Here is a 13,174-nt window from a genome sequence, read left to right on the forward strand (position 1 = left end):
AAAGATTACATTTAGTGCTATTTTAATTAAGAATAACTGATATGTTCTTCACCATAAACTCAGAAGCAGCGGCAGAATATGTTGATTTTGCACCAGGTGGTATGGAGCACCTGCCCTAGATAAAGCCTTAAGTATATGTGGGAGTTTATTTATTCAGAACTCAGATTAGTTTGAAGCATGTGCAAGAAATAAACGTAGGTATAGTAAATAACTAAAGTAATACAATTCAGGCTTAGAACTTTCAATTCTGTCGAAAAGAGTTTCCAATTCTGGAGTTGCCAAAGGATCTACAAAGCGAAACCATGTTTCGATGTCCATTAAACAAAAATTGGAATGGCTGCAAAAAATGGATAAAGGCATATATATATATATATATATTCGTCTCAAAATTATAACTTTAATTATAACGTCTTTTAATTTTAACTTTTTGCCTGCCTTATACACTTCAATAAAAAGAAATTTGGAAAAGTTACCTCTTCATTTTCAATGCTATGAACATTAAACATGCTTTTTGTGTCAAATGACAGATCAAGAGCATCAAATTCATGAACTGGCTTCACATCAAATATTTCTGGCAACAGCTGAAAAAAATACACAGTTGAATAATTTATTTAGGAAATATGAATCTTAAGAAAACTTAAGAGATGTTTTAAATTCTTGCTCTAAGAATATAGTTTATTCATTCATAACCCTGTACAGAAGAAAATTATAAAATAAAAAACTAAATTAATAAATAAATGAATATATTTATTTATTTATGACAAAATTTGATAAATTGTAAAATCATGGGTCCCTCCTCCCCCCCAAAAAAATAAAAAGCTCAGAGGAAAAAAAAAAATCACACAATAACATATAAACAGGAAAAAAATGTAATTATAACACAATTTCTAAGCTCCCAGCTTGGCTTGAGATTGGGATATGGATTTAAAAGATCTTTTTATAGAAACCCAACCATCCGTTTGGCCACCATCGTGTAAAAAAAAGAAGAAAAATATACTAAGCAAAAAAAAAAAAAAAAAAAAAAAAAAAAAAAAAAGTATTTATGTGTGCATGTATGCATATACAGGGTGTCTCAAAAATGTATGACATATTTTTATGGATATAGGGCACACCATAATGATTAAGAATAGCAGAGACACCCATAACAGGAAACATCATTCACTACTAGGTAATGCTTTGCATGAGAGCACTGCAGGGAAAAGTGAGGATTTCCTCATTCCAGCAGTAACCAGCATACGAAGAGAATGCAGCGACATATGAACAGTAAGCTTGCAGATAGGCACTTAAGATATAGAATAACTGAAGACAATGGACTAGCCATTGAATGAATTTATTAAGAACACTTCCCAGATAGACATCAACCACATCACAGTGTGTTTGCACATGTGCATCAAAACGTGTGCAGTACACGCCATTATGAAGTAGCAGAACTAGTGAGAACAGGCCAAGACTGAAGCGTTTAGTCATTATAGAAGAAATTGTGTTGGATGCCATTGAGACTAATCCCAGTACCAGCATTGCCATTGCCTCAGCCTTAAACGTGTTTTGAATGCCGAGTCCTTACATGTCTTTCATCTCCAAAGGGTTCGGTAATTCCTCCCTGATGATCATCCAGCATTTGATCATTTCACACAGTGGTATATGTAACAAAGTGTCTTAGATGTAAATTTCTCAGCTTATGCATTGTTCATTGATCAAGCCACATTCAATACATTCAGGCATATTTAGTTAGCATAATACACATTTATGTGCTCAAAAGAAATCCTATGGTATGTGGCCCAACATCCCTTCACAGTAAATGTGTGGTTAGGTTTGGTTGGTGACCTGCTAAGTCAGGCCATACCTTTTAACATCTTACATGAACACAGCGAATTATTGGATCTTTCTGGAGCAGGTTCTTTCCGGCTTACTTGACAATATTCAAACAAATGCAAGTTGCAATATGTTCGAACATGACACAATGCCTGCTCATTTTACCACATGAATGAATTAGGTGTGGTGGACTAGTTCCGTGGCCCCCAAGCTCACCTGATTTATCAAGCTTAATTTATTTTCATGTGGAGTTCTCAAAGAAATCATGTATCATGATTCTGTGGAATCTGAAATGGATCTCATGGCAAGATTCATATGCACTGCTGCTACAATAAAAGAAACTTCTAATATGTTTGATCATGTCTTACAATCAATGTTTGGTTGGCGTCAGATATGCTTGGTGTTTGATGGTGCAAACTTCAGCATCTGTTGTAATATTAGAGCTGTATTCATCTCATACATCATTTGTACTTGTTACATCCCCAAACATTTCAAATTAATCCCTCTCTTGTGTCCTTCCTGATCTTCTACCTCTGTTACCACTTACATCTGATGTTTCTGGTCATGGACTGCAATTTCCAATCCTTATGATGTGCCCCATCTCCCCTTAAAGTTTGTCACTACATTTTTGAGACACCCTGACATATATCTATAAAATATTGTTTATATAATATATGTGTGTGTATAGATATATATATATCTATACACACACATACACATATATATAAATATACACATACACACATGCATATATATATATATATATACATAAAGTACAAAGTCCGTAATCTGGATGTCCATTATCTGGAATGATCCATAATCCTGACCTCAAAGCCACACACTTATGCATGGGCATGATACGTATACGCATGTGCATTTGATGCACGCTTCCACTACGCATGTGCCTAAAGTCTGTAAAGCGTTTACCCATGTGCGCTTCCGACAGTGAAGAAAGTGATAGAAAAAAAATGAAATTGAACGTTATTGAAAATGAAAAAATTTCGTTTGACAAGTTAGTCGGTATTCTCAACACAGCAATTACAGGACTTGAACAGTGGAACTTTGTAACTGAACAAGAAATTATGTCTGTTTATAGAATTAAAGAGAAAGTATTAGCACAAAAAAATGAAGTAACTTAAACAACTTACATTGAAAGAAATGTTTTAAGTAAACAAATAAATATTAAGCTTTGTTTTTGTAAATTTTGATACCCTTTAAATCATAATTGCTCTTTATTTCATAAATTACGGTTTCATATTTTTAATTGTATAATTTCTGCATGCCATCTTACCAGATTTAAATTTATGATCTATAATCCGGAAAATCCCCTAATCTGGAATTGCAAAGTCCTAAGGAGTCCGGATTACAGACTTTGTACTGTATATATTAAAGTCAAGGTGAGTATCCAACTAATCAATAAGAAGACATGAATTCCACCAAGTTTTTGTAATACATTATAACTGCAAGGTAAAAAACAAATATACTAAAACAAATAGCAATCCTAATGTGTGTAAAGTAAAAATTAAGAAAGCATAAATGCATGGGTTAATCTCCCTTGTTTGGAGCTGCACAACAGAACTTATCAAGGGAAAAGTGTTTTGAAGCTCCATACCTGGTCGATTAACTAGATAGCTAAAACAAGTTTCATTCTGATTAATTCAGAGACTTAGAAGCATAGTATTTAATCAATGAGTCAACGGAATAGTAGAATAAAGAGTCTCATTGAATTGACACTTTTCCCTGCCTGTTTTAGCTCTCTAACACAAAAATATGAATTGTGAAATATTTTTAATAATTAAGTTATAAAAACATGCCTATCTCTTGTCTCATATATATATATATATATATATCTACATATGTGTGTGTATGTGCGTTACATGCTACACATATATATACTTATGTAATCATTTGGTGGCAGAAGATGAAACCAATTCACTTTCATGCCATAGAGAGATGCAGCTCACACACAAATTAGAAGTGAGTAGAGGATAACTCGAAGATGTTACATAGATGACTGGAATTTTTGAAAAAAGCATGACTAACTTCATAATGAAACATATTTTATTTACGAACATAAATATTTCTTCAGAAGCACATTCTGTGGAAAGCATTCAGCACAATAGGTGCAATCAATATTTATTAAATATATGTATGTATATATAATGGTAATTGAAAATTTAACACAAAAAGAACTCTCTCATGAGTGCATTAATTCTCCTGTTATCCAGTTTACTGCCTAAAAAGCAGCAAATGACCACAGCAATTAAACATCGCTAATAGATGATACAGATGTTGTGCCAGCATTGTGAAATGTGAATTATAAGTTAGCTGTGCTAATAAAAACAGGGTTGAATGCTGAACTGCAAAGTGTGATAAGATTTTTTTTATCTAAAGAGAATCTCACCAGCAAAAATTCATCATTAGTTTGTTTTAATGTATAATGCTAGTTTCACATCATGTAAACAAGTTTTTTTTTTTTTTTTTTTTTTTTTTATTGTGTTCAGTAAAGGGTGGATAGATATGCAGTTTAAATAACCTGGTATTCTATGCATATGAGGAATTTATCACAGATGAAAAATGCTTGCCTTTTTAAGGCAAATGTCACTTACTGATATATGACAGGGCAGTGAGCACAGTACCATTCAGAAGTAATTAGGCTACCAGAAGACATGCTCATATTGGATGCCTTAGCAATTTACCAGATAATCACAAAACTATGAAGATAGGACTCTCTCTGTGATTTAATGAGGATGGCGTTTTGTTTTTACATCATGAAACAGGGAACAGGTAGGGAATAAAACATGGCCGCATGATGACACAAGAGAAGAAGCAATCATGCATGTCATGAAGAAATCCACGAAGAAAGTTATGAGACAGCTTCTCTGGATTAGTATTTCACATTGCTGGTTGATTGCCTCACCAAGTTAGTGACAGAAAATGGTCTGAATTTTCTAGTGAAGTTGACAATAGTGAATGCTGTCAATCACTGTGACATATTGGCAAGGCAAGTTTGAAAAAAAAAATTACTGGGATTTTTCTCATTAGATGCCATGCTGTTACATGACAACACCTGGTGGCACACAGTCACCATTAAATATGACTTGTTACAGTGCATCTGCATGGAGATACTGGATTATCCTCCCTATAACCCAGGTTAGAACCCAGTTATCTCTTTAGACCTTAGAAAAGCCCTTGGATAGTAGATGATTCATATTTGAAATGGATATTCAGCAAACCGTCATGACATGGCTTCAGGGGCTTGATGCTGGTTTTGTTTATTCTTTGGTGTACAGTTGAAACAAATATTAGAACAAGCATAATGATCACATAGAAACAAATGTTTATTAATGCCTTACTATTGTTATCCATATATCTGCCAGTGAAATAAAGTTTATCTCTGAAAAGATTTATCACCTTATCCTTTGAATATACTGCAAGTAATGGAGAATTTTTTGGTAGCCTATTAGCAAATCAGATTTCTTCTCAAAAAAGGGAACAAAAAATAAAATCGAAAATGAATTAGCCAAAAGATTATTGAAGTCATTTTTATGAAAATTAAGGACTACTGGATAAAAATGTGGAGGGATAATCAGTCATAAGTTGACAAATGAAAACTTTAATAAAGTATCCAGTTTATATACTTGCATTTAAAAGATGTAAAGTATTATATGAAAGGGAAGGAGAAAAAATTCATTAACTATGGAATGCTATACAATATATTCTATTATTAAATCAAATTAATCACTTCAAAATTGCTTATTTGCTGACACTTCATTACTATTAATGTTAAAAAATTTAAAATAGTGCTTGCTATCAGAAAAAATTATGTTTTATAAAATCAGATGCTACTGTTAAAGGGATCATAAGAACTAAAACATATTAAATTTAAAATGTGAAAGAAGGAAAATTGTAAAAAATTTCAAAAATATTACCTGTTTATTTACTTCAGCTTTAAGACACAACCACCACATTTTTCTTTTTAAGCCTTCCAAATCAAATACTGTAGCATCAGGCAAACTACTATGTTTATTTGCATCACTTAGAATGTTAACCATGGAATATATCAAGAAATATTTTTCTCCGTATATATCAGAAACTTCACACTGATTCTAAATAAGAAAAATAGATAAATAAAATAAAATAAAAATACAATAAAAAGCAGTAGAAAACATAATGATTTAAAAACATTTGTACAAATAAAATATATATATATTTAATATTATATTTTAAAAATATTTTTTTAATAATGATTTAAAAATATTATTAAATTGAATTACATCTAAAAATTCAATAGTTGCTTCTAAAGGAATAGCATTTTGATTAAGTGTGTCTAAAATATGGTGCCAAAAATCAATACGATGAGTCAAATTATTCCATTGGCTACTTTTCCGAGCTTCTTCCGATTCATGGTTAATCTAAAAAAAGAAAGAAACATAAAATATTGCACTAAATTTTATCAAAAAATATATGATCAACTTTGAAAATGTATCAGGTATTCAGAAAAGATTGTGTTGATGGAACAAAAAGTGAAATTCAAATCGAAGGTGTTGGACACCCTGTCAGGATGACTTCAAATGTTGATATTCCAGTCAACTGTGTATCAGTGCAGAGTTTTGAGGCATACTGGTCATGTCAAAAACTGTTCTGAAGGAACCACAATCTTGACGTGAGGCAGCAGTGCTGCAGAACCTGTCCAAACACATTAGAGAAGTATTTGGAGAGCCATCAGCGAGTGATCGCACTATATACAGCAGTTCAGCTGATGTGCATCGGGAGATAAGAGCCTCAAGATAATAGTCATCCAATATTGACGAGGCACTGAAGGAAGACATTCAGAATAATCTCCATCAAATGTGTAAGAAACTTGTCCAGGGGTTTGGAGGGTCAAAAGAAATCATTAGATTGCATCTGCACAACCTTGGTAAGATATTTTTTAGAAGCTCTGTAAGTAGTACTCCTCACATTTGGACCACAGAAACCCAAACTCCATCGGCTCAATTTTGCTCCTCACTGCTGTCATGCCATGAAAGAGCCCTATTCTTGAGCCACATATTGATATGTGAGAGGGTCTTATATAGTAACTGAAAAAGAAAACATTATTGGTCATCCCTTAGTTTAGTGGCATTTGCCAGTAACCAAACCCTTTGCAACGTTAATCAACAGAAGGTATTGCTTTTTGTTTGGTACACTAGTGCTGGTATGCAAAACTAATAACAAATAGAGCTGGTATGAAAGAAAAAAAATGCAAAACCATCACAGCTGAGGTGTGCTTGTCATAGTTGCAAAGGGTTGCAGCTGCAGTATGCTGAAAGTAGCCAATCATTTAGCAAACAGAAAAGGCATGATCATTCTTCAAGAGAATGACAGACTTCATATTGCGAGAGCAATGAAGGAGGAGATCAACACATTTGGTTGGGAAGTTTTACCTCATCCTCCTTGTTCCCAGGATACTGCTCTATCTGACAATCATCTGGTTTTGGCCATGGATAACCATTTGGAGGAACAACAGTTCCAAAACTGAGATGACGTCATGCAGGCCACAGGACAATTTTTTGGCTCTAGGGACAAGAACTTTACCAAATGCAGTATTAATAAACTTGTAATTTCTTGGGAATATGTAACTGAAGCTGAAGAAGATTATTTTGCTGAATAAAATGCATTTGCATGAAACTGTTTTGCTATTTCTCATTGAAAACTATGGCACAAGCTTTTTTGGATACCTGGTATCTAATAAAAGAACATTTAAATAATGTACAGTTATTTTACTTATTACTGATAAATAAATTTTAAAATAAAATTTCGGCTTTTAAATATTATTTCTTTTTATTTATGATACACCAAGATCAAGCTATTAGACATAACCTAATTAAAAATATTATTCCATTATGTATAATTACAGGCAAACAGTTGAAAAACAAAAATTTAAAGAAAATCTCTTGATTTCTACAGTATTTAAATTTCAACTTCTAAGAATTTTTATTCAAAAATTTATTTAATCTAGTTGGTTTTTGCTGCCACAGAATATTATCTGAAATGCCTTTTTTAATTTCTTAAGATATTGAAATATTAATATCCTTTTTCAGCAAAAATCTCTTCATCTGATTGCTGAAGAAAACTGTCAAAATAGGAAATAAATCATTGACCCTACTTTGATTATGATTTAACTGTAAATAAAATTTTGCTGTCAACCATTTTATAATGTCCTACATTATGAAAGTATTAGCATTTTACAAGATTATTCTACTTCTGACATTAGAAAACTGTTTTTATATCTTCAAAACCTTGTGTAGGTCCATCAGTCCATAAACACCTACTTATTTACTGATCTTTTCTTCAGTACATAAGGGTTCAGTTCATATCTACTAATACAATAGGGTTCAAATACTAGTCGCTCAATACCAAATTCTCATCTGCCCTACAACTACATTTCCGAAGCATGATTAACAAAGTATCAGTTTGATGACAGCTGGTATGAATTAATTTCCAAGTCAATAAATGGCACCACAGGATGCATAACTAACATAATGAACCACTTCAATACCTATTTTCTGTTCATTTTTAAATTCAGCATTCAATTCAAATAACTTATTTTATCAATGAAGATACCTGCACATTGTCTGTAAACAATATGTTCATAATCTGAAAAAAAATTTTAATTTGAAAGAATTGTACAAAAGTTAACCCAAGAATACAAGAAATTTCTGTAAATAAAACTGCATTTAATTCTCTCACAAATAATAATAATAATAATAATAATAATAATAATAATAATAATAATAACAAAAAGTAGCCTGGCCATTAATGATAGCATCTTTTATGCATTTATACTCAATAATTTTTAGAAAAGAGGTACCATATTTCTTCGGTTTTATGTTGCAATTAATTCTAAGATACATCCCTTAATTTCAATACCAACATCAGAAAAAAAATGAATGAATTTGATTCTAAGCAAATAAAATAAACGAAGTGAAAGGTTTAGAAACATACAACAATTATTTAATAATTGCTGTATTTATGGTGTATATATATTATATACTATATACACACACATAATAAAAATTATGGAAAATTGGGCTTTCAATAATTTACATAGAAAATAAATAAATTAATATTTTGAAAATTTGTATTACTTCAGAATAATTAGTTATTTGGAAAAATCTATGATTCTAAGATGCACCTCTATTTTAATGATGTTTATAAAAAGAAAAGGATGTGGCTTCAGAATTAAAGAAATAGAATATTTAAAGAAAAATGAACACTTACCCCCCCCGAAAAAAAAATAAAATAAAAACAACATTGTATTTTGAAAATTAAAACAGTTTTCTTACAAGTTCAAGCTTTGTTATAATATTCATAAAAAGGAGATTTTTGCCTTTAATTAAAAAACAATATTTTTCAGGTTTAGCTGAATGTGAAACAAAAGTATTTATAAATAAATATCTTTACTATAAAAATTTAGTTTTTTCTCATCCATATTAAAAAAACAGTCATGATTATAGCACAGTCATTCCATATTACAAAAACTATCATAGTTATTACACAATGTATTGTACAGCTGACCATTAATAAAAACAAAAGTAATAATTAAACATAAAACATACACATACTTGAACTAAGTAATAATGACCACAGATACTAGATAACAGTTCTGATAAGTGGGAAAAAAAGATTTTAATTCAAGCATACAGTCAAACACAATTTTTAATGAATTAAATATGCAGTTTCTGGCTAGACAAACATGGAGAGATAATGATAATGTTGGTGCAATCTTGACATGAAGAAAAATTAACTTGAATTAAAATCAATATATGCATGCATTCTCTCAAACATAAGGCACATATATAATTTCTCAGCACTTCTGAAGAAATGGTCGAAAATAATATGCCTTTTAACATTTTTATGCTTTTTTTAGAGTTACCAAGAAATCAAACCATTAGTTTTAAGATTTTCAAATTAAAGATAGCAAGTATGAAAAAATAAATTATACTAATTTTTATCTTGATATTAAGGAGAAATAAAATATGTTCACCACTGTGAGTATAGTAATTTACAAAGGACTATTTATTATCCCCTGCCAAAGTACTTCTTTCATATTTTAATGCACTTCCTTACCAGCAGTTAAGAATTAAAAAATAAAAGGAAATTAACTTGTCAGTAATCTAATGAGAAATGGTTATAGGCAGATAATTCTATCATCATAACCAAATTTTGTGGTCACTCTAACCAAGTTTGATACACAAACATTATTATATTTTTTACTTTAAGCAATATTATAAAAGAATTTAGATCTAAGTACCTGCAATAAAATCATTTCTTTGACAGGAAGTTTGGCAGCAGTAGTGAATGTACGGGCATCATCATAAAGGTGATTTTCAAGCAACTTTTTCAAAGTTTCCCAACAACTATGCTTGTAGTTCACATCATTTTCAGGAAGAAGAAAACTCTTTACATCAAAATCTTCTATTGACCCAAGGCATTGAATCATTTGGCATACTTTCATAAACTGTGGAACAGAAACTATAACAGAGAGAAAATTGATTATGATGAAATATTGTTTGTTTGTTTATACCTACAGAGGATATCCCAAAATGCCGTTTACAAACTTTGTGTGCTTGTCTACCAGACCATGATGAACAAATTTTACATAGGAAATTGTATCCAAAACCACAATCTGTAACTGCTAGAGGGCAATGTTTGTAAGCGTATAGGAGAGCAAAAAGCTGGATCTTTTCAGAGAAAGATGTTGTTGCAGGTTAAGGATGCATCAATTCAGCAATGAGGAATACCCATGAAATGCATTGTGTTTATGAGATCGCACATGGAAAGCTGTACGTACTGAGAGCATTTCTCAAACAAACATTTGCCAGTCATCTGTTGTTTCGAAAACTGCACCACAAATTAAGTAAGGCTGGAGCTTTCTAAGTAAGCTGCAGATACACTGCATATAATAAAAAAATAATAAATAAATAAATAAAATAAAATAAAAAAATCGCATAATTTAAAGTCATCGAGTTAAGTGATTAATCAGTCTGTAAAACAAGACATAATATCAATTCACTCAACCATGCTAATTATTACTCACACTGAATTCATGTTAAGCGTAGTTTCCTAGTAGTAATTTGTGGTACATTATCAGATAGCAGAAAATAATGCCACTTGACAGCTAACATTCTATAAAATTAATAATTATGCAAAATTTAAAATGCAGGATACGAATTTTAAATTTAAATTAACAATTGAAACAAATCAGAAGAAATTTGTACTTTTAAAATCAAGATCACAAATATTGTTTTATCAATATTACTGTTGTAAAAAAGAAATTTAAATGGTCGTTGTTTATTTTATTCATAAATACATATCCAGGTAAAAGTTATTCACATGAAAGCATTTTAGCTTAAAAATTATAAACGTGATAAAAACATTAATTAATTTTTTACTAAACAGGAGAAGGGGAGAAAAAAAATATAAAATATATCACCTTCTTTGGAAAATGATTTTTCTAATCTTGTGTGAGAAAAATGTCGAAGCAAAATGAGCCTTTGATAGTTAGTTGCACATGCAATTACAGCTTCTTTTAATATACAGACTGACGTATTTTCAATCCATAACAAAGAATGTAGCTCTGACAATGATTCACGATTTTGGGGATACTGTAAAGGCATAATTTAAAATAGTTAATCACACTGAACATCATATATATACAACTACAATAAGCACCATCTTAACTGGTCTTACTTCAACTGGCCATTATATTAATTAGCTGTGTGGTCAAAGAAATAATTTGTATGGCATTTGTTGTTACATATTTGTTTCAGGCCTGCAGTTTTTTTTTATTAAATGCTATATTTGTTATTAAAAATAGAAAAAAATACATTAAATACCAAAATTGGATGGATACATCAGTATCCATCCAATTTTTCATAATTTTATCATATGAAAATTAAAGGGAAAATTATGTGAAAGTTTTTCCCCTTGAAAAATATGCTTTATGTAAGAACATGACAAATGAAAAGTTATTCATGAATAAATTACTGGCAACTCTCTCAATATTGTTTATTTAAAAGAATTTTGCATTCCATTAAGAATATCCAGTAATGTTAACATTTCAGTACCTAATAAGAAATCTTCATTTTTACTTCCTTGTATCTTGAATCCTACCTACTCTTGCTGCTATCCACATTTGTCCACTGTTACTTCCTAAGCCTCAAATCATTTAATGACACTGGAACTGCTGCGTGTGTCATCTGCGACAGTTTGCAAGTCATCCCCATTGTCATCTTTATTACTGTCTTCATTATAGTCCAGTCCACCTTCAAATGTGCAATGATCTTCAGAATACTCAACAGCATTAGATATCTGATTTTCTTAAACCTCTTTGCTTCAATTCTTTCATCAATCAGAGCCCACACACCCAAAATCCATAAACAAATCAATTAGTAAAGTGAAAACTACTGCATGAATGAATCTATTTTAAAATTTAGGGCAGCTTGCTTTCTGAAAGCACTACAGAAGGGGAAATTTAGATGAATATTTAAAAAAATTTCAGAATCTTGAGCTAAAAAAATATGAAAGTAAATATGGTAGTTCTATAACTAAATGCAATCCCACATCAGTACATGAAGTGGGTAAAAATTCCACTCTGCTCAACAATTTATGAAAATTTTCTGACTGTAATCAGTTCATTGAAGAGGATATTCAGAAGTGTGTAACTGCACACAATGAGTTTGGAAATGAATTCTTAAATGACTATAGAATTCTTCAAGCAATTATCATTGAAAGTGATAAAGAAGATGATAGCATCCAAAAAGCAAGGGAAAATGGCAAATTTAGTCACGACAAAGATAAAGCAGAAATTGGGCTTGTAACATCATTTATCAAGCAGCAGATATAATTCACTGCAACTTAAATAATGTTAATGAAGAAATCATGTAATTTCGTTCTTAAAAAAGCAACAAGCAGAAGAAAGCATAACAAAATTTTTAATTTCTTTTAAAATACAGTATTTTTCTCTTAATTTTTTTTCAAGCTATAGTCTACAACAGTTAAACTTAAAGTATACGATAACAGTAAACATGTATCTTAGAGTTTCTGTGATCCCCCCTACTCATCTTGTGATGTTTATGTATTCCATATCATTTACTTTAACTGGCCATTTTTTATTCCATTAAGTGTCTGGTCCCATGATGGCCAGTTGAGAGGGTATCTACTGCACTTCTACATTTCAGATAACTTTTCTATAATTTATGTAACATTACAGAAAAATATAATTTTTAATTAAAAACCCTTTTTATAGTGCTCAGATGAATAAAATTTTATATAGCTTAGATTCACTAAAATATGTATAACAATAATTAAATCAAGC

At 30.8% G+C, this 13,174-nt stretch overlaps 1 protein-coding gene across 3 annotated transcripts in view; it reads right to left on the reverse strand.

The window, feature by feature from the left end:
• The window catches only part of LOC118194234 (spatacsin), a 173,380-nt gene that overhangs the window by 52,932 nt on the left and 107,274 nt on the right, over positions 1-13,174 (reverse strand). For all 3 annotated transcript variants that reach the window (XM_035365449.2, XM_035365448.2, XM_035365450.2), the window contains 5 exons: positions 11,291-11,462; positions 10,109-10,329; positions 6,090-6,227; positions 5,745-5,921; positions 474-581 (listed from right to left, as the gene is read on the reverse strand). In XM_035365449.2, the coding sequence (XP_035221340.1) occupies positions 474-581; positions 5,745-5,921; positions 6,090-6,227; positions 10,109-10,329; positions 11,291-11,462 (816 nt within the window). The remainder of the gene's footprint in view (positions 1-473; positions 582-5,744; positions 5,922-6,089; positions 6,228-10,108; positions 10,330-11,290; positions 11,463-13,174) is intronic.

The sequence above is a fragment of the Stegodyphus dumicola genome, chromosome 7, assembly GCF_044657685.1.
Source record: "Stegodyphus dumicola isolate Sdum_Otavi_A_Nest chromosome 7, ASM4465768v1".
NCBI lineage: Eukaryota > Metazoa > Arthropoda > Arachnida > Araneae > Eresidae > Stegodyphus > Stegodyphus dumicola.